The sequence below is a fragment of the Thalassophryne amazonica genome, chromosome 8, assembly GCF_902500255.1.
Source record: "Thalassophryne amazonica chromosome 8, fThaAma1.1, whole genome shotgun sequence".
NCBI classification, from domain to species: domain Eukaryota; kingdom Metazoa; phylum Chordata; class Actinopteri; order Batrachoidiformes; family Batrachoididae; genus Thalassophryne; species Thalassophryne amazonica.
This window is the reverse complement of record NC_047110.1, coordinates 91,332,238-91,355,835: the sequence shown is the minus strand read 5'-3', so window position 1 is coordinate 91,355,835 and position 23,598 is coordinate 91,332,238. Positions and strand designations below refer to the sequence as shown.

Genomic DNA, 23,598 nt, shown 5'->3' with positions numbered 1-23,598 from the left:
TTCTAAAACCTGACTGAAACTCTTCAAATAGACCATTCCTCTGCAGGTGATCAGTTAACTGTTTTACAACTACCCTCTCAAGAAACTTTGAGAGAAAAGGAAGGTTGGAAATTGGCCTATAATTAGCTAAGATAACTGGGTCAAGTGATGGCTTTTTAAGTAATGGTTTAATTACTGCCACCTTAAAGGCCTGTGGTACATAACCAACTAACAAAGATAGATTGATCATATTTAAGATTGAAGCATTAAATAATGGTAGGACTTCCTTGAGCAGCCTGGCAGGAATGGGGTCCAATAAACATGCCGATGGTTTGGACGAAGCAACCAATGAAAATAACTCAGACAGAACAACCGGAGAGAAAGAGTCTAACCAAATACCGGCATCACTGAAAGCAGCCAAAGATAACGATACATCTTTGGGATGGTTATGAGTAATTTTTTCTCTAATAGTCAAAATTGTGTTAGCAAAGAAAGTCATGAAGTCATTACTAGTTAAAGTTAATGGAATACTCAGCTCAATAGAGCTCTGACTCTTTGTCAGCCTAGCTACAGTGCTGAAAAGAAACCTGAGGTTATTCTTATTTTCTTAAATTAGTGATGAGTAGAAAGATGTCCTAGCTTTACGGAGGGCTTTTCTATAGAGCAACAAATATATATATATATATATATATATATATATATATATATATATATATATATATATATATATATATATATATATATATATACGAGGTCTGTTAGAAAAGTATCCGACATTATTTTTTTAAAAAACCATATGGATTTGAATCACGTGTGATTGTGTCAGACAAGCTTGAACCCTCGTGAGTTTTTTCATGCCTGTCGGTTGCGTCATTCGCCTGTGAGCAGGTTTTGAGTAAAGTGTGGTCCACCCCTCTCGTCTGTTTTTTATTGCGAATAAATATTGCTGCATCAATTTTTTCCCAGAAACTGTGAGAGACCTCCAGGTGGACACCATTCGAAAAATTAATATGGCTTTCAGGGACGATTTCATGGGGATTAAACAGATTACGGGGTGTTACTGCTGCTTTAAAGACGGCCCACAACTGCTGAGAGTGTGACAGGCTGACACCCCACTGGAACAACCAGATCATTTCCAACGTGAAAGCTTTGTTGATCCGGGACCTCGTCTGACTTTCACAGAAAGGCAGAAGATGTGGACATCAGCACTTTTTCTGGCACATTCCACCGTTACAGGAGTTTTTTTTCATGGAAAGAAAAGCGGAGGGACGCGCCACAGCTCTGTTCATTATGTGGGACAAAACCACCTCGGTGTTGGTCTCTCAGGACAGCTTTCAGGTGGATTTCAGACGGATTCTGGTTGCTTTCCAGTTGTGTGAAGATCTGATTGTGATTGTGCATGAGCTGGACATGCCAGAACATGCCTATCTCGTCTTTCAGTGCTTACAACTCAAGTGAGTATAAGAGAAATTGTGGAGAGCTGGGCATGTCCCAACTTGTCCTCTGACACTCCGAAACGGAGGTGTTCCTTTGTCTCGCTTCATCAGCGAATCGGTCGTGAAGCGCTAAGCCTCCGCGCGGCTTTCCGTGACAAAATCTCTTGTTAAAAGTGAAATCTGCCGGAAAATAGCTGATGTCCAGCTCTTGTGATAACCAGAGAAATTGCACACAACGGTCCCGGCTCCACACAGCCATCCGTTTAGAAATGATGTGGTGGTTTCTGCCTCTCGGTGGCGGCTCGGAGTGCGGCGTGTCGTGCGCCATTGTGGGCCGTCCTTAAAGCTGTAGTAACCCTCCTTATTCTCTGTGAAGCCCATAAGATTTTCACCAAAAGCCATGTGAATTTTTCAAATGGTTTCCAGCTGCCTGTCTCTAACAGTTTCTGAAAAAATTCTGATGGAAAAAAGCCCAAATCATTCCTCCATTTCCTCGCAATGAAACAACGACGAGAGGGGTGGACCAGTGCTTACTCAAAGCCTGCCCACAGGCGAATGACGCAACCGACAGGCGTGGAAAAACTCACGCATGCGCATGAAGGTTCAAGCTTGGCTGATGTAAAAACATATGAATCAAATCCATATAGTTTTTGAAAAGAACAAAAAGGTCTGTTACTTTTAGAAAACTATCCGACCTTTTTATTTTTTAAAAAACTATATAGATTTGATCTGGCTGATCTGGGACGTCGTCTGACTACCAGAGAAATTGTGGAAGAGGTATACATCAGCACTTTTGCGGCACATTCCACTGTTACAAGAGATTTTGTAATGAAAGACGTGCGGAGGAATTCGTGCGTCGGGACTGAGTCGCTCATGGCGCACAACAAGAAGCACGTCTGTGTTGGAAACCATTCGGAAGATTCAGACGGCTTTTGGTGGCTTTTCAGTCGAGTGAGTATCTGAGACGTGTAACAGCTGGGCATGTCACAACTTGTCCTGTGAGACTTCCAACACGATCGGATAGTTTTCTAACAGACCTCATATATATATATATATATATATATATATATATATATATATATATATATATATATACATATACATATGCATATATATAAACATGATTGAGTTTGAAAGGGAGATAGGAGCATCTTCTTTATAATATGTGAAATGGAGTTTAGGTGTGGTAAGGTGACATTTGTGCCGGGATTTATAAACGAGTTGTTATTGCACATGATATGTGGACATATTAATAATATTGCACATGATTTGTGGACAATATGAGGTGGGCCTTCTTGCTCTCAGTTGGGACGGTCGCATTTTTCTCTCCTCCTCTCTCCCCAACTTTTCTGCTACTGTCGCGTGTTTTGTCTGTGAGGCTGCCAGCACTGCTCCTCTGGAAAACGGCAAAATGGATCTGATCAAGTGGTCTCTGAACGCAATTGACACTATTTTTTCCACAAGACACTCGGGAGTGGAGGACCCAACTTGTCCTGCCGGGACACATGTGGCGGGTTACGTGATGGACAGCTGGCGGAGGTGGCAAGTCATGTGCCTGTACACATTGTCTGTGGAGGACGTTGAAGATGTTTACTTATTTGGAGCTGTGGTGACTGGGTTTCTGCTGTGTGGGGCGGCCATAGCACTGGTTTACCGGGAAATTAAGAAGGTGGAGGCGGCATCAATTGGCCCGTCCAGGCTGCCCCACATGATTGATTTGATTGGAAGGGCAGTGTCAGCTCAGGCGGAGGGTGTCAACCGCATGTTGGAATCCATCTCGGGGAGAATGGCTGCACTAGAAAACCACTTTGATCGTCAGTAAGACCACATCTCCTCTATTCAGATGTATTTGGGAGCCACTCTGAAGTTTCAGACTGTGGAATCTGCCAGGCGTCTGTTAACCCCTTAACGCCTATTGTCGCATATATGCTACAATATTTGACTCAAATATGCAACATACCAAATTGACCAGTATGCCTGTTGTCGCAAATTTGCAACATACCATTATTATTATAACATTATAACATAAAGTCATTACCAAAATACCAAAATTACTATTTATTTTTTGTGCAAAAGTGAAATTAATAATCTCAACATTATTTACCATCTACTTAAAGGCAAAAACACACAAAACATTTTTTATATACAGCTATATAAATTCAGGCGTTAAGGGGTTGATCTGGATATCTATTTGGTTTCCAAACACCAGCTGTGCTTCAAGGCCGCTGGGATAAAATCCTCCCCCCGAGGAACACTCCTGATAGCCTCGCTCCTCGTCTCTCCCGCCTCTTCGTCTCCCCCCTCCCCCCCTCCCTCCATTCCCAGTCCTGAGATGTTGACTGTGGGACCTTGAGACTCTGGTGGACTGATTCAGGACTGAAATCCCCCCCCAGGATGGACAGATAAGGCCTGTCGATGGTGCCATGGGCGGCCTTCCGGGCTGTCTGTCTGGACACTGGACACATCCAAGTCTCGGCTGTCGTCTGTTGTGATTTGTTTGTTGTTATGATTGTTTTTCTGTGCTATGGGTTTTTTTGCTCTCCAGTGCTGCTGCGTGAGTTCAACACAGCAGCAATGGAGGTTTTTCTTTTCCCAATTCTTTCCTTGTGTGTGCTTTTATATGTGTTCATGTACCGGACCGGCTTATGTGTGTTGTTGTTTGTTAAGTGTGTCATGAGGCTGGTCAAGGTTTGCTCAGCCCTGCTCGTGACCTAGGGCAGGGATATACATCTGGAGCTGGTCCCCGGGCGCCAAAAAAGGCGACCTCTGCTCCTAACTGGCAATTAGGATGGGTAAAAATGCAGTAAACACATTTCATTGTGCAGGGAACATGTTCCTATGTGCATATGACAATAAACTCCTTTTGAATCCTTTGAATATTATTGCATGTGGTTATTTCACAGTGTTATTGTACAGCCTGACAGCAGCAGGGAGGAATGACCTGTGATATCGTTCTTTCTTGCACTGAGGGTGCACCAGCCTGTCACTAAAGGAGCTGGTATAACGAGCTCCACTACAGTCCGGTGCAGAGGGTGAGAGGAGTTGTTCATGATGGATTTGAGCTTGGTTAACACCCTCCTCTCAGCCACCTCCTCCAGAGACTCCAGAGGACAGCCCAGGACAGAGCTAGACTTCCTGACCAGCTTGTTCAGTCTCTTTCTCTCCCGCTCTGTGCTGCCTGGGGCCTGACAGACGACAGCATAGAGGAGAGCTGAGGCTACAATAGAGTCGTAGAAGGTCTTAAGCAGAGCCCTGCTCACTCCAAAGGATCTCAGTCTCCTCAGTAGGTGGAGGCGACTCTGACCTTTTTTGTACAGGGCGTCAGTATTGTGAGTCCAGTCCAGTTTGCTGTTGAGGTGAACACCCAGGTATTTGAGACTGTCTACAGTGTTTATGTCCTCCCCCTGGATGTTCACCGGTGGATGAGGTGGTGGTTTCCTCCTGAAGTCGATCACCATCTCCTTCCTCTTACTGGTGTTGAGACACAAGTGGTTGCGCTCACACCAGTTCACGAAGTCTGTGATGACCGACCGGTACTCCAGCTTGTTCCCCTCAGACACGTGACCCACAATGACAGAGTCATCAGAGAACTTACTGGAGGGGCATCTGTCCATGTTGTAGGTGAAGTCCAAGGTGTAGAGGGTGAAGAGGAAAGGCGAGAGGACGGTGCCCTGGGTGGCCTCGGTGCTGCATCTTACCACCTCAGACTGACAGCCGCGCAGCCACACGTACTGTGGGCGGTCAGTGAGGTAGTCGATGGTCCAGGCAGCGAGGTGTCCATCCACACCTGCGTCCTCCAGTTTCCCCCTCAGCAGTGTCGGTCTGATTGTGTTAAAAGCGCTGGAGAAATCAAAGAACATTACTCTCACAGCGCTCCCAGCCTGTCTCCAGGTGCGTGAGCACTCGTTGCAGTAGGTAGATGACAGCATCATCTACCCCGATGTTGGCCCTGTAGGCGAACTTCAGTGGGTCCCGGGTGTCGCTCACCACGGTGCGGAGGTGAGACAGGATGAGCTGTTCCATGGTCTTCATGAGGTGGGAGGTCAGGGCAACTGGTCTGTAGTGGGCCGGTTCCTTGGCGTGCGGTGTTTCAGGAACCGGGACCACACAGGAGGTCTTCCACAGGGTGGGGACCACCCCTAGGCTGAGGCTCATGTTGAAGATGTGGCTGAGGACCTCACAGAGCTCATCTGCACAGGTCCTCAGCAGCCTCGGGGGATCCCATCAGGTCCTGTTGCTTTTCTTGTGCTTCAGCTGCAAGAGCTGGCCTCTCACCTTGGTTGGAGTGCAGTGAGGGGGAGGGAGGTGGGAGCTGAGGTGGGCTGGTGCTGAATACAGTCGCGGGGGGGAGGGACGAGGTCCGGGATGCAGTGAATGGTGACCAGGGGGTAGAAGGTGGTGGTCAGAGGGACTGGAGGGTTGGCTGCTGGAGACATGTGGGGGGCCAGGAGCAGGTGGGGGGCAGGCGTGGAGGAAGCCAAAACGTTAAAGTAGCTATTTAGCTCCTCTGGGAGCCGAGAATCCCCATCTGCAGTCCTGCTGGCACCCTGCCCAAATCCAGAGGCAGTCTTGAGGCATCTCCACACATCCCCGACGTTGTTCCGGGCCAGCTGCTCCTCCATCTTCTCTCCATACACCTTCTTGGCTGCACAGATCTTCCACTGGAGCTCCTGTTGGACTCTGCGCTGCTCCTCTCTGTCTCGCAAGTTGAAGGCCCGCTTCTTCTGGTTCACAGGGCCTTCAACTCGGGGGTCACCCAGGGGTGGTTGTTGGGGAAGCACCGTACTCTCCGAGTGGGCACAGTGCTCTCCACACAGAAGTTAACGTAGTCAGTGACACACTGGGTCAGGCCGTTGATGTCTTTACCATAAGAGTTTTGAACATGCTCGGTCTGTGGTTCTGATGCAGTCCCTCAGCCTCTCAGTCGCCTCTTCAGTCCAGAGTTTCACTGACCTTTTGTGTATTGGTTCTCTTCTCACTCTGGGTGTGTATTGGGGATGCAGATAGACGAGATTGTGATCAGAGCGTCCCAGTGAGGGGAGGGGGTGGAGGTGTAAGCGTCCTCCACATTAGTGTAGAAAAGGTCCAGTATTCTATTGTCCCTGGGTTTTACACATGACGTACCTGGGTGGAATGTGGGGAGGTGGCGGAGAGGGAGCATGATTAACAGTCTCCGGTGATGAGGAGGAGAGCGCGGGGGGTTTTGGGTTTTGAGCCGCGTGACTGTGCTGTGAATCTGCTCACAGGCAGCGGCGGTGTCCGCCAGAGGGAGGAATATACGCGCAGAGTGTAATCACACTACCAAACTCGCATGTGAGATAATACGGCCTCATTGCTTACCGAGAGGTAAGCTCCACGTCCGAGGAGGATCCTTCACGTGAAATATGAGCCCCGCTGCACCGTTTCTCTTTCACATAAACGCGAGCCCCCCTCCTCTCTTTTTACTGCTCTCCACCAGCGTCGTGTCCGCGCGGATGAGTGTGAAGCTGTCCATGTTGATTAAAGAGTCTGGTACATGTTCATCCAACCACGTCTCCGTGAAGCACATGAGACTGCAGTTTTTATACAGCCTCTGGAACGGGTTAGCGCTGATAGCTCCTCGGTCTTGTTGCGGAGAGATCTTACATTCCCCATGACCACAGATGGAATATAAGTCCTTCTCCGCTTTGTCCGGCCGCCCCTGCAACCCCTACGTTTCTTCCAAATGTCTGCAGGTACGTCTGGGTGCTCAGCATAGCGGGGACCCGGCTCACTATACATTGAGTCTCTTATTCCAAGCAGCTGATCCCGGCTATGAACAATGGGATGTCCGGAGGAAACAAAGGAAACAAAGGGATTTCCCCACGCTGCCTTGAAAAGTTCAGAGAGCATCATGAAAATAATCACAAGAGTAACAAAAGTGGGTTTCCCATGTGCGTACTTGCACAGGGTACCACCCACTGCAAATAAAAACAAATAAGCACCATTAAAAAGTATTAAAAATAGCGAAAGTAGGAAAAGAGGGACCAGAGCTGAAGTAACAGGCAGCTGCTTCAACAGTGCCATCTTGAAAAAAAAAATGGAATAAATGTGGAATTTATGTGGAATAAATAAAGAAACCCAGCTGGTACCTGTCGGACAACATTGCGCCGCTTATGTGGAATAAATAAAAAAGATAAAGAAAAAACATACCACGCATGAGACTTGAACCTGTGCCTTCCAAAAGCTGTGATTGCCAGTCAGAAACTTTACCACCGAGCTACGGAGCCGTCCTTTGAAAGCTGCGGGATTCTGCCTCATATCCTGTTACAGCCACAGAATCCTATAACTCCAAAGCTGACATGGGTGTCTTGGTGGCTTCCCTCATGAGTCTCCTTCCTGCATGGTTACTCAGTTATTGAGATGTGCCTACTCTGGACAAGTTAACCATACAGTACCATACTGTTTGTGCATCTCTGATCATTGTGTTGATGTACAAAAACAAATAACAAAAATTATCACTGTGCAACTACTTATGGACCTGACTGTTTTCAGGCAGGTTGCTGCATTGATTCAAATGAAGGCTCATTTAGGTGACTTGCATAAAAATGTAGTTACACTGTTCTGAAATTCAAGTGTTCACAATGTTGGCGAAACATAAATGATTGAGATCTTATGTAAATGTCAGGCTGACGTCCTGTTCAGGGTGTACTCTTCCTCTCACCCAATGACCGCTAGGATAGGCTCCAGCTTCCCCATGACCCTTAATTGAAGTAAGCAGGTACAGAGAATGAATGAATGAAGGAAGGAATGAATGAATGTAAAATGTCAGTGAAGATTCTCTGTTTAAAATGAAAGTAGACAAACCTAAGCTACTACTTTTTCATTTGTGCTTTTGGATCTTCTTCAACGTGAGGATGAGCTGCATCTCGAGGGTAGCTGAGGATATGGAGAGACGAGGGCAGTGGGTCACTGCAAATGCGTAAGAGGAAAGGATTGTTGAGTTATCTCAGAGGGGAGAATGTGAGATGTGAGAAGCTGTTTGAGGGGAAGGGGAATATGCAGGAAAGCTCATTGTTTGGTAGCTCCAGCCATTTCCTGTTTGTATGCCAGCTGTGCTTCCCTCCTTCCTGTTTTACCCAGGAAGTCAGTGTCACATTCCAGCTCTGATCACCTGTTTGTGTCAGATCTTAAGAGTCTCTTTGTCATACCTCTTTCTTTGTTGAGACATTCTATTTTTAATTGGTACTAGAAAGCATGTGGTACAGAAACTAAATGTTTTTAGAGACATTTTCATGCATAGACATTAGGAGTTTAGTTGATACGTGTGGGAAACTGATTCAGGAGTCATGGATTTGAACACTCAATTTCAGATCTAAACCCAATTTGAGCACTGATATAAAGTCATACTTTTACACGTGTTGCCCTGTCTAAGATCTTGACGTTGCATCTGTAATCAGTGAGAAACCACACAGACCTCAATTCAATTTCAGTTCAGTTTATTCATGCAGTATCAAATCTTGTGCCTGAAAGCGCAATACATAAGTAAGGTCTAGATATGATCTAGACCAACAGTGGTTGGGGAAAAAACTCATCAACATTTGTTCAATTGCAGAAAGAAACCTCAAGCAGGTTAAACTCAGTGGGGTGGCCATATGCTATGGCCATTTAATAAAACAGAGCAAAAAAGCACATCACAAGATTGATAGAAATGTTGCAATAAAACGAGCATGCATAGCTTAGTGTTGGGGGTTCTCTTGAAATCCCACAGAGATGGCCCGCTTTAGTAAGTCAGGGATTGTATTGATGCCAGATCAGTCTTTTAGGTAGGACTCTTTCCATTGCTCATCCCAACACAGATGTGCCTCCAAACTGTCCCCAAGTAGCACCATCATTCAGCAAAGTGAGTTCCTGGGTTCAAAAATTCTAATATAGCCTGTATGCATATCAATGTAAGGTCCTAGTCCAGGGGTGACCTACATCTACAATCGAGCCTTTCATTGGATTCAGGTGTGTTGGAGCAGGGAGACAACTAAGAGTGTCAGGAATGTGGCTCTCGAGAACCAAACTTGGCCACCCCTGTCCTAGTCGATAGCTGGGAGCTCATCTAACACCCCTGTGCCACAGGACATTGTGGCATAGGGGTGTTACACTCAATTGTAAATGAGTAATGTTAGCATTAGCATGTACTGAAGCGCTATTGTCACTCACTCTCAGTGCTTCAACCACTTATCTGGGATCGGGTTGTGGGAGCACGATTGTTTCAATCAAATAATAATATAGAAAATTGTTTTTAAATGTCTGGTTTGTTAACAGCTTTTGTTTGGCTTAGCTCAGGTTGAGCTGCTATCAAGGTCAAAACTGTGATGTAAAAACAAAACAAAAAAAAAGATTCATGATTTATAAACAAATGCAAAGCATGATTGGTTGACATCCTAGCTATAGCTAGATTTGTGGAAAATGTCGGCACAATTATTGTCTTTCTGTGTTAAACATCATTTTCTCTTGTTACTGTCTTCCTCGTTTTCCAGCTGTAGAAGAAGGAGAGTCTTCAGAGCGTGGGGGGACCTGGGATGAGACAACTGTCCAGACAGGTTTGTCCATACACAAATAAAACACAACGTAAAGCCATCGCTGTGACCGACCGCTTACCACATTCATAACAAAGACTAAATTCTACACATGCCTCACATTCATTACCAATTCCACATGGTCAGTAATGGTGCGCAGAGCCAAAGAGAGAAGATGAAGAAATTAAGAGTTTGTGCTTTTGGAAAAGGAAATGCCATAGAAGAAAAGGGGAAATTTAATAGAGAAAAATTTGCAATGAGATTGCAATTTGCTTGTCTCTGGAGCAAAACAGAACAGAAAGGAAGAGCTGGCATATGATGGAGTGAGAAAGTGGAGAGTGGAAGTGAGAGAGTTTTACTCTGTCACAGTGGCATGGTACTACCTTAGGAGGAAGACTGAGGAATTTCTTTTCTTTTTGTTCTCCTCAGTGATTACATTTTTGTGTGTGGTTTCTGCAAATCACCTATTTCTGCTTGTTTATCTTATTTTTATTCATTTCCTACTCCCTCATTTGTATCTTGAGATGGAAATGAAGATTAATCCCGATGAGCTCTTTCACCTTTGCTCCTTCACACACATGCACCTGAGCACGACTGTAGATGTGCACAAGTAGGAATCCTTTTTTTGTCGCATACAACCCCTGGCAAAAATTATGGAATCACCAGCCTCGGAGGATGTTCATTCAGTTGTTTAATTTTGTAGAAAAAAAGCAGATCACAGACATGACACAAAACTAAAGTCATTTCAAATGGCAACTATCTGGGTTTAAGAAACACTATAAGAAATCAGGAAAAAAAATTGTGGCAGTCAGTAACGGTTACTTTTTTAGACCAAGCAGAGGGAAAAAAATATGGACTCACTCAATTCTGAGGAATAAATTATGGAATCACCCTGTAAATTTTCATTCCCAACACTAACACCTGCATCAAATCAGATCTGCTCGTTAGTCTGCATCTAAAAAGGAGTGATCACACCTTGGAGAGCTGTTGCACCAAGTGGACTGACATGAATCATGGCTCCAACACGAGAGATGTCAATTGAAACAAAGGAGAGGATTATCAAACTCTTAAAAGAGGGTAAATCGTCACGCAATGTTGCAAAAGATGTTGGTTTCAGTCAATTGTGTCTAAACTCAGGACCAAATACAAACAACATGGGAAGGTTGTTAAAGGCAAACATACTGGTCGACCAAGGAAGACATCAAAGCGTCAAGACAGAAAACTTAAAGCAATATGTCTCAAAAATCGAAAATGCACAACAAAACAAATGAGGAACGAATGGGAGGAAACTGGAGTCAACGTCTGTGACCGAACTGTAAGAACCCGCCTAAAGGAAATGGGATTTACATACAGAAAAGCTAAATGAAAGCCATCATTAACACCTAAACAGAAAAAAACAAGGTTACAATGGGCTAAGGAAAAGTAATCGTGGACTGTGGATGACTGGATGAAAGTTATATTCAGTGATGAATCTCGAATCTGCATTGGGCAAGGTGGTGATGCTGGAACGTTTGTTTGGTGCCGTTCCAATGAGATTTATAAAGATGACTGCCTGAAGAGAACATGTAAATTTCCACAGTCATTGATGATATGGGGCTGCATGTCAGGTAAAGGCACTGGGGAGATGGCTGTCATTACATCATCAATAAATGCACAAGTTTACGTTGATATTTTGGACACTTTTCTTATCCCATCAATTGAAAGGATGTTTGGGGATGATGAAATAATTTTTCAAGATGATAATGTATCTTGCCATAGAGCAAAAACTGTGAAAACATTCCTTGCAAAAAGACACATAGGGTCAATGTCATGGCCTGCAAATAGTCCGGATCTTAATCCAATTGAAAATCTTTGGTGGAAGTTGAAGAAAATGGTCCAAGACAAGGCTCCAACCTGCAGAGCTGATCTGGCAACAGCAATCAGAGAAAGTTGGAGCCAGATTGATGAAGAGTACTGTTTGTCACTCATTAAGTCCATGCCTCAGAGACTGCAAGCTGTTATAAAAGCCAGAGGTGGTGCAACAAAATACTGGTGATGTGTTGGAGCGTTCTTTTGTTTTTCACGATTCCATAATTTTTTCCTCAGTATTGAGTGATTCCATATTTTTTTCCCTCTGCTTGGTCTAAAAAAGTAACCGTTACTGACTGCCACAATTGTTTTTCCTGATTTCTTATAGTGTTTCTTAAAGCCAGAAAGTTGCCATTTGAAATGACTTTAGTTTTGTGTTATGTCTGTGATCTGCTTTTTTTTCTACAAAATTAAACAACTGAATGAACATGCTCTGAGGCCGGTGATTCCATAATTTTTGCCAGGGGTTGTATGTGTGTAGTTCATGTCTCTGTGTGTGTTACTGTAAATACACTCAACAAAAATATAAACGCAACACTTTTGGTTTTGCTCCCATTTTGTATGAGATGAACTCAAAGATCTAAATCTTTTTCCACATACACAATATCACCATTTCCCTCAAATATTGTTCACAGTCTAAATCTGTGATAGTGAGCACTTCTCCTTTGCTGAGATAATCCATCCCACCTCACAGGTGTGCCATATCAAGATGCTGATTAGACACCATGATTAGTGCACAGGTGTGCCTTAGACTGTCCACAATAAAAGGCCACTCTGAAAGGTGCAGTTTTATCACACAGCACAATGCCACAGATGTCGCAAGATTTGAGGGAACGTGCAATTGGCATGCTGACAGCAGGAATGTCAACCAGAGCTGTTGCTCGTGTATTGAATGTTCATTTCTCTACCATAAGCCGTCTCCAAAGGCGTTTCAGAGAATTTGGCAGTACATCCATCCACCCTCACAACTGCAGACCACGTGTAACCACACCAGCCCAGGACCTCCACATCCAGCATGTTCACCTCCAAGATCGTCTGAGACCAGCCACTCGGACAGCTGCTGAAACAATCGGTTTGCATAACCAAAGAATTTCTGCACAAACTGTTAGAAACCATCTCAGGGAAGCTCATCTGCATGGTCGGCGGCCTCATCGGGGTCTCGACCTGACTCCAGTTCGTCGTCGTAACCAACTTGAGTGGGCAAATGCTCACATTCGCTGGCGTTTGGCACGTTGGAGAGGTGTTCTATTCACGGATGAATCCCGGTTCACACTGTTCAGGGCAGATGGCAGACAGCTTGTGTGGCATTGTGTGGGTGAGCGGTTTTCTGATGTCAATGTTGTGGATCAAGTGGCCCATGGTGGCGGTGGGGTTATGGTATGGGCAGGCGTCTGTTATGGACGAAGAACCCAGGTGCATTTTATTGATGCCATTTTGAATGCACAGAGATACCGTGACGAGATCCTGAGGCCCATTGTTGTGCCATACATCCAAGAACATCGCCTCATGTTGCAGCAGGATAATGCACGGCCCCATGTTGCAAGGATCTGTACACAATTCTTGGAAGCTGAAAATGTCCCAGTTCTTGCATGGCCGGCATACTCACCGGACATGTCACCCATTGAGCACGTTTGGGATGCTCTGGACCGGCGTATACGACAGCGTGTACCAGTTCCTGCCAATATCCAGCAACTTCGCACAGCCATTGAAGAGGAGTGGACCAACATTCCACAGGCCACAATTGACAACCTGATCAACTCTATGCGAAGGAGATGTGTTGCACTGCATGAGGCAAATGGTGGACACACCAGATACTGACTAGTATCCCCCCCCCAATAAAACAAAACTGCATCTTTCAGAGTGGCCTTTTATTGTGGGCAGTCTAAGGCACACCTGTGCACTAATCATGGTGTCTAATCAGCATCTTGATATGGCACACCTGTGAGGTGGGATGGATTATCTCAGCAAAGGAGAAGTGCTCACCATCACAGATTTAGACTGGTTTGTGAACAATATTTGAGGGAAATGGTGATATTGTGTATGTGGAAAAAGTTTTAGATCTTTGAGTTCATCTCATAAAAATGGGAGCAAAACCAAAAGTGTTGCGTTTATATTTTTGTTGAGTGTATGTTTGTCCAGGGATCAATTAACAGAGTATTGACACGCTGCAGTCTACATCTGGATTTTCGGAACCAGATCTGTTCTTTCTTAAGGCACCCACACTGCTCAACCTGGCGCTCTTGTTGGAGCGACATTACTGCTATTTTGGCATTGTGGTATAGCTTGCCAGACTGTTTTCGCCTGACCCACTACAGCGATATGCTCCTAAGGGCCCCTTCACACATAGTATGAATAAAAGGGGATGCAATACAGAACCCGTGGTTAAATAAAAAATAAATGCCACTCACGGGATTCGAACCTGCAAGCTCTGATTACCAGATGGAAACTTTACCACTGTGCTACAGTCAAAAAAATATCACTTTAAGTGACCTCTCCTGAGTTCCGTACATTCACGTGCGCGCGTGAAAAAAAAAACTGCCTGCTGCTCCTGCCGTTGCTGCTGCTGCTCTCTCCTCCAACTCTCCTCAGAGAGGAAGAGTCTGACACATCAGAGACTGACTTTTGGTTGTGCAAGTAACTTTTTTGGTGCAAGTAATTTTTTTGTTACTAGCACCAGTGCAAGTAGGTTAAAAAATGTATTTCGACCCTTGTGATGACCTATGCTGTGATGCGGTGCGCTGACGTAGTGACTCGCACTGACAATGTTTTTGAATTGTTTGTGCAATGTTCACATGAAGTTCACATAATTAATGCGTGCCAGAAATTTTGAACATTTCAAAATTTTCTTTGCGCACTTGCATGATGCTGCGCACAGTTTATGAGTTTACCTTCTGGCACGGCATAATGTGTACCATTGCGTGGATCAAATTTGTGCAAGTGTCAAGGCACCTTTACTTGCACTTAAATGTAGGCCAATAGCTGCAAAACTACATTCTTGCTTACCCCTGAAATTCATGGCCTTGTCTTTTGTAAATTATGTAAAAATGTGGATAAATCAAATGTGAAATTCAGTGTGAAAGCAGTCCTAAAGGTGGCAACATTCTATTGAAAAAGCATGTATTGCTCATTTTATTAATTAAAAGGGAGGCAAATGCATGAAAAATCTTGTAGCTTTCCAAATCTGACCGATAGTCGCCCTGACATTGTGTATTGATTGACCATTTGTGCAGTGACTTGAGTAGCACAAATACTCAGTTTCCTCTTCTGAGCTGTTGTTCAGTTTAAATCCCATTACACCTGAATGTGAATCAACAACAACAACAAAAAGGATCACAGTGACAAGAGATTTGACAAACATTTGTGACAGTATTTCTTTCTTTTTATGATATGAGGCATTTTTGTTCTGTTAAAAAATATTTGTTGCCGATCCTTTTCTGATTTATGTGACAAAAATAATGTGATGGTTGTTTATACTGCAGTCTTATATTGATTAAGGGAACCATTTCTAGCATTAACACCTGCATAGACAGTTTAAACCATAAAATTGGTGTTGCAGTCCAAAGAACCCAAGAGGGACAAAGTTTTGCATCTACAGTAGTGTTCAGAATAATAGTAATGCTATGTGACTAAAAAGTCCAGGTTTTGAGGATATTTCTTATTGTTTCATGGGAAACAAGGTACCAGTAGATTCAGTAGATTCTCACAAATCCAACAAGACCAAGCATTCATAATATGCACATGCTTAAGGCTATGAAATTGGGCTATTAGTAAAAATAAGTCGAAAAGGGGGTGTTCACAATAATAGTAGCATCTGCTGTTGATGCTACAGACTCAAAACTATTATGTTCAAACTGCTTTTTTAGCAATCCTGTGAATCACTAAACTAGTATTTAGTTGTATAACCACAGTTTTTCATGATTTCTTCACATCTGTGAGGTATTAATTTTGTTGGTTTGGAACCAAGATTTTGCTGGTTTACTAGTGTGCTTGGGGTCATTGTCTTGTTGAAACACCCATTTCAAGGGCATGTCCTCTTCAGCATAAGGCAACATGACCTCTTCAAGTATTTTGACATATCCAAACTGATCCATGATACCTGGTATGCGATATATAGGCCCAACACCATAGTAGGAGAAACATGCCCATATCATAATGCTTGCACCACCATGCTTCACTGTCTTCACTGTGAACTGTGGCTTGAATTCAGAGTTTGGGGGTCGTCTCACAAACTGTCTTCAGCTCTTGGACCCAAAAAGAACAATTTTACTCATCAGTCCACAAAATATTCCTCCATTTCTCTTTAGGCCAGTTGATGTGTTCTTTGACAAATTGTAACCTCTTCTGCACGTCTTTTATTTAACAGAGGGACTTTGCTGGGGGGTTCTTGCAAATAAATTAGCTTCACACAGGTGTCTTCTAACTGTCACAGCACTTACAGGTAACTCCAAACTGTCTTTGATCATCCTGGAGCTGATCAATGGGTTAACCTTTGCCATTCTGGTTATTCTTCTATCCATTTTGATGGTTGTTTTCCATTTTCTTCCACGCGTCTCTGTTTTTTTTCCATTTTAAAGCATTGGAGATCATTGTAGATGAACAGCCTATAATTTTTTGCACCTGTGTATAAGTTTTCCCATCTCCAATCAACTTTTTAATCAAACTACGCTGTTCTTCTGAACAGTGTCTTGAACGTCCCATTTTCCTCAGGCTTTCAAAGAGAAAAGCATGTTCAACAGGTGTTGACTTCATCCTTAAATAGGAGACACCTGATTCACACCTGTTTGTTCCACAAAATTGACAAACTCACTGACTGAATGCCACACTACTATTATTGTGAACACCCCCTTTTCTACTTTTTTTACTAATAGCCCAATTTCATAGCCTTAAGAGTGTGCATATCATGAATGCTTGGTCTTGTTGGATTTGTGAGAATCTACTGAATCTACTAGTACCTTGTTTCCCATGTAACAATAAGAAATATACTCAAATCCTGGATTAATCTTTTTAGTCACATAGCACTACTATTATTCTGAACACTACTGTATAGTCCATATGTGAACCTGGCACAAGTACACAATCAACGTTTTTCTCACTGGTGCTTGGAATGATCAAATTGCATATTTTCTGAAAACATGGCAAAAAACAAACTAGACTTTCTGTTGGTGTTTGCCAGCTTTAGCTAGGTTTTCTGCTCAGGTTTGCAGAGACAGTTAAACACTTCCTCTGACTGGATCCCAACAGGGAAATAAGATACTGCTGAATGTGGTAAATATGCAGTTATCTCTCTCTACCTCTCTCAGTGTTTCTCATTCCTCTCTTCGGGGATAGAAGGATAGGAAAGTATGACCCTTGGGGTGCTGATGACGTACTGAACCCTCTCATGCCTCCTCCCCTTCCACAGACCTGTGCTAACTCTTCTCCAGGGGCCCCTGTTCAGCTCTATGTCTGTGTGTGTGTTAAGGGGGTGCTGACTGAGGTCCTGGGTGGTTGACTAGAACTGCTGTGTGTGTCAGTTCCTGCAGGAAGTTAGAGTCCCATGATACACACACACACACACACACACACACACACACACACACACACACACACACACACACACACACACACACACACACACCTCTCGACACGATCTCGCACTCCTACAAAAGCATACTGTCCTATATTCACTTACTCAGACTCTTTCAATTTGAATTTCACCACCAATTTCCCAGCCATCATCCTCTGCTTCACTTTTTTCTCTTCCTGCACACCTTCGCATTTTTCTCTGTCACTATAATCGCACTTACCTTTAAAAAAAAAAAAAATTATTTGTGCTTCCTGTGGGGAAAGAGTGACCGTGTGTGTGTTTGTGTGAGAAGTATTCAAGCAGATAGATTCTGTATCTCCTTCACTCCCTAGGAGATGGTGTTGACAAGGACAGAGAGTGAAAGAGAACGATGGCAAGAGAATGGAGATGTATACTTTCCCATCCTGCTGTCAAATTTGCAGACTTCCACTCTTTTACTGTGTTGTCTTCGGTTTCTGTCTCTCTTTTGCTTCCTCTGGAAAATGTGTGTGTTTGGGAAGACCCGTGGGGGGGGGGGGGGGGGGGGGGGTGGTGGTGAGATGGTGACTCAAAATGAGTAGCATAGAGCCAACTTACCCTCCCCAATTCCTGCACCTCCTGCTTTCCTCCTTCCCCTGCCTGGTGTTATGTGTCGGACGCAGCTCGGAGAACCGACCAGCGTTTGAAGGACCCAGTATGAAATAAGCAGAGCACGGTTCAAAGGCTAACTGAATTTAATACATAACAGTGATAATACAGAAAGGTGCGGTCTGGCGTGGTGCGCTCCCAGCAGCGCTAACGGTCCGGAGCCAGAAGCTGTTTCGGACCCAAGGACCCCGCCGACACCCCCCAGGTGGCCGCAACAACCGAGTCTGTGAAAGAAGGAACCATTATGTGAGTCCACACTCTACACACAGAACACTTAAAGGTGTACAAACAGCAAACACTTCCTGGCTTGATTACTGATCAGCTTCCAACCTGCAGGCATGGAACATCCAGTTCACAAAACTCCACCGCAGTGGAAGCTGATACATGACTAACAAACAGCTCAATACAATAAGGTGTGAGGGACACCACATTTACTGACTGTATAACTGTTAGTCACAAAATCCAACGTACCTCAGGAAGTGTGCTGACGAGCGTGAGACCTCACCCCCTCCTCTTTCACAGACTGTGCATCAAACCTGGACGTTTCTCAGCATCCGCTGCTGATGAGATGGCTCCCGAGACGACGATCTCACCCGTCTGGTCACAAGGTCAAGTCTCTGGCAAATACACACTGTGCACTCCAGTCTTAAATGCCAACATGCTCCAATCCATCCAGATGCACCTCAGCTGTGAGTCCTGACGAGTCGCAGGTGATCAGGGTGAGGTCCTGACAGCCTCAGCAACACAGCCACTCAGTCCCAAATGCACGCCACCTGGGAGGAAAACAAAAAGACAAACAAACCGGCAGCCAGGCCCCCCCCAGCCATATAACACCTGGTCTTTCTGGACCAGAGATGATCCCTCAGAGGCCAGAGGCTGCTCCCCAACACCCCGTCTTTCCTCCCCTCCAGCCTTGCTACCCTTCATTGGAAGACAAAAACAATTTGTCTGCTTCCTCCATGTTTCCTTTCTCACCCAGTGTGCTAGAATGAAAAAAAAATGAGCAGGGACTCACACATAGAAATATACTGAGGTTTGATAAGGGCAGTTGTCTGGGGAGCCACCCTTTTAAAATTTTCTTCATTCATTTTCTACATCCGCTTATTCCAGTGGGTGAGAGGTGGTGTACACCCTGGACAGGCTGCCAGGCCGTCGCAGGGCTGACATTTACATAACCACCTCAATCATTTATGTTCAGATTTTACACAGCGCCAATAAAACCTGTCACTGCTGCTTATTTTTAAAAAGAAAAAATGTTATTTGACATGAAATGTGTTTGCAGGGATGTGCTGTTAAGTGACAGCTGTGAAACCACTTTGTGTGTGTGTGCGAGAGAGAGATACACTCTCAGTCATGCTTCACACGCATGATGTGATGTGGTTCTTCTCTGGTGTGGAAAAGTGACATGAAAGATTAAGCTGACAGGTGAAAGGTTTTCTCCCCCCCTCCAGATATGCTAATCCACGCTGAGCCCAGCTGGGTGCTGTAGCATTACTATAGTAACTGATGTGGATCAGAGCTTGCTCTACAGGACACACAGATCAGATCTCATCACTTGCATTATATAATGTGGACAGTCAATCAGTCAGATCAGATTTGCAATAAGTCTGATTTGAAGGGGAAGCGTGAATAAATAAAAGCTCAATTTGCCATGCTGCAGATTGTTTTTGTTTACTGCATGATTTAGAATTTGCATGACCCTCTCATTTTACAGTACAAACCAGGATCAGAGCTTGCTCTACAGGACACACAGATCAGATCTCATCACTTGCATTATATAATGTGGACAGTCAATCAGTCAGATCAGATTTGCAATAAGTCTGATTTGAAGGGGAAGCGTGAATAAATAAAAGCTCAATTTGCCATGCTGCAGATTGTTTTTGTTTACTGCATGATTTAGAATTTGCATGACCCTCTCATTTTACAGTACAAACCAGGGGTGGGCAACACGGGCCGAAACACTGCAGATTTTCTTTGCAACCAGTTCCCTCAACAGGTGATTGGTTGCAAGGAAAACCTGCAGTGTCTCGGCCCTTCATGGTACATGATTGCCCACCCCTGGTATAAACCATGCTCATCAGTTGTCACATCAATAGTTTCAACTCACAAAGCAGCTGCAGATGACTTTTGTCTATCCAAGGTCTTCCTTAAGATGCTGAAGTTATTGTACTGTAGTGTAATTTATAGTAGTGTAACTTCTCAATGCCTGCCACATCAGTTAATGCAGTTAAATCACTCCCCAAAGGGAGACATGTTTAAAATCTTGTTTTTCCCATGGACATTATTTGTTTCAGTATTACTTTAGTCAACTATTCATTCTTTACATACGTTGTGTGTCATTCAGAAGAACAAAATGGGAAACATCACATCAAACCAGCAGGATTACACTTTGCAGAGATCTTTGTGTGTTCATCTGCCTATGTATCACTGATGAAATGATTCTGTTTCTCAATTTTCTTGGTTTCCTAAGTTCTTGTGCGACAGTTTGTAGGCTACACACACACACACACACACACACACACACACACACACACACACACACACACACACACACACACACACACACACACACACACACACACACACACACACACACACACACACACACACACACACACACACACACATACGAGTAAGGCCATGAGTTTCTGCCAGGTTTCCAGGTTGAACATGAGAAGGTGAGACCTATCAAACGTGTGTGTGTGTGTGTGTGTATTTGTATGCACACAAACCAAGTACCACCAATTTGGATGCACTTCTTGGATGACAGGAAAAAAAAAAAAAAAAAAAAAAAAAAACAGGATTTTTTTTCAACACTGCCAAAAGTGTTTTCACTTGTCTGCTTTTTGGTTTAATAGCAGGATTACAGAATACTAATTAACTGATTTTGACAAACTGTGTGACGGATGAGTCTAACAGGAAAAGATCTGAATTGTGAGATCGCACATCAGGGCTACTTCTATTCAACCAGTTTTCATAAAATATGGCAAAAAGGCTTGGCATATAATGACATATTAAATACATAATTATTAAACATTTATGTAGCTCTAGGTAAAGGGGTGGAGCCAGGACATTTTAAATATTGCAGTGTGTGCGTCAAGTAAATATTACATTTTGAGGCAAATCTACATAAAGCAACACAGCAATAAACGTTCCTTTATAACATCTACATCAGGGGTGGCCAAGTTCGGTCCTCGAGAGCCACCTTCCTGACACTCTTAGTTGTCTCCCTGCTCCAACACACCTGAATCCAATGAAAGGCTCATTACGAGCCTTTCATTGGATTCAGGTGTGTTGGAGCAGGGAGACAACTAAGAGTGTCAGGAAGGTGGCTCTCGAGGACCGAACTTGGCCACCCCTGATCTACATCATCATCATCATCATCATCATCTTGTTTTGGCTGCTCCATATACATCATGCAAAATATTGTCTTACAAGGACCCCTTTGTGGTTGTTTAGTATATTATGGTGCTATTGCATATTTTGAAAATTATTACAAGAAAGTAGACCTGGGCAGAGATTTTGTAAAAAGCATTTTGTGATAACTATGAAAGCTGATAATTTTTACTCTTTGGATACATCAAAGAGCTTTTGGTTTAATTTATATTATTTTTTTAATGTTGGAAGGCAAGTTGTTGTGAAAGTGTTGTGACACGGACCCACAACAGGGGGCGGTAATGAACGGACAATGGATAAGCCAAAGGTAACAATTTAATGTTGTGAATCGCACAACGACGTACAGACAATAACAATATGGTGGACTGTCAATCATACACCAGGTGACGTGTGGGCAGGCTCGACGATAGAAGACGCCTGGCGAGAGAAGAGCTGGATCCCCACACAGCTTCCACCACCAACGGAGCTGAAGAACACCGGAGCCGCCAAGCCCTGCGCCCCAGGTGGCCGCTGTCTTCAGCAGTCAGACCCGGTACTGCTGGCAGAAAACAGAGACAGTCCTGATGAGTGTGAGTTCGCACACTCAGTAATCCCACAGTCAGTGTTCAGTAAAGGAGGGAGAACCTCCACCTCCAATCACACACTCGTGCAGCTCCTGTCTAACCACTTATCTGATTGGAGTGTGAAGCGAAGCCGTCGCTGATCACACCAAACGCCAATCCCACAGATAAGGCAAACACCACAGGATAACGGCTGCAAAAGAAGTTCAGATTATTACTCAACGTTTTGAGTCAGCAGAGAAAATTACCTGAATGGTAGCTGATTTCTCGGCGAGGAGGTGGAGTTGCAGTCCGGCCTTTATGGTGATGGTGATGATGATGAATGAGTGACAGCTGGTCCTGAGGATGAGTGACAGCTGTCACTCCCAGTGGCTCTGGCGCCCTCTCGTGCTTGAAGCCCGCACTCCAAGCAGGGCGTTATCTGGTGGTGGTGGGCCAGCAGTACCTCCTCTTCAGCGGCCCACACAACACAAGTTGTTTTAAGGCAGATTAAAGCATTTTTCCGAAGCTAAATGTTTGTTTTATTCTTCTAATTTTGTTAACCTATATTCTGCTAAACAAACAAAAAAACTCTCGCACACTGCCTCACTTGCAACACAAGGGTGAATTTATCAAGCAAACAAGCAAGCAACGTTTCGGCCAAAGGCCATCATCAGGCAAATAATTTCCATGAATGAAAAGCCATCTTAAATAGGGTGTGGCTGATTACATCACAGGATGTTGTCATAGAAAAAAACATAACCTTTTTAATATACACTTCAATAAAACTCATACAATAATATGTCAAATGAAACATATTACATAAAAAACAGATATATAAGACAGCTCAATAGACATACACACACATATACATATATATACATATATATACACACACATATACATACATATGCACGCACATGCCCATTCATCAAGAGACCTGCCTCAATAAATAAACTAGACAGTGGATATACCATAGGACTATAATAGAAAAATGTCATAAGAAGATATTGAGAATCAGTTCATCATTAAGCCCCTTAGGTGCCAAAGTTTGTAATGTTTCAATCTAGTAGGCCTCTCTTTTTTTCAAAAGTTTATCATGGTCTCCCCCTCTGAAGGGAGGAGGGACCTGTTCAGTGCCACAAAAACGAGGAGTGCTTACATTATGATGTGCATCATTGAAATGAACGGCTACTGGATAATTCCTGTCATTTCTGCGAATTGAACCTATATTAACCTATATTAGCCTATATTCTAAAATTGTTGATTCAGAATTAGTATACTCTTCAAACTGGCAGCATTGTGATAAATGTTATTGATCAGTATGGATGTACATATCATGATCATATATTTTCCCATATCAGTCTGACTGAGAAGAAACATTTTCTCTCAGTGGTTCGTATCCAACCAATGTTTTAAAAAGGATACGTCATGTGCAGCTCTGCAGATTCTGTCCATCCCTTCATGTATGTATATAAGGATGGACAGAGTGTAAGCGAGGATGTAAAGTGAAACAACGCCATGAAGAGGAAAAGTTGAAATATCTTACAGAGGAGAAGGAGGAAGATTGAAGACTTTGACAGCACTGCTGCTTTTCTGTGTTTTACTTGTTCATTGTGATATCCTTATGATGACCAGAGCTGAGAAAAACAGGACACCCTCCTTCTCTTTCCCTCTAC

General features: G+C 43.8%; 1 protein-coding gene across 2 annotated transcripts in view; it reads left to right on the top strand.

Annotated features, from left to right (window-relative positions):
• Positions 1 to 23,598, top strand: part of znf423 (zinc finger protein 423) — a 405,091-nt gene that overhangs the window by 61,596 nt on the left and 319,897 nt on the right. For both annotated transcript variants that reach the window (XM_034176974.1, XM_034176972.1), the window contains exon 2: positions 9,905 to 9,967. In XM_034176974.1, coding sequence (XP_034032865.1) covers positions 9,905 to 9,967 — 63 coding nt within the window. The remainder of the gene's footprint in view (positions 1 to 9,904; positions 9,968 to 23,598) is intronic.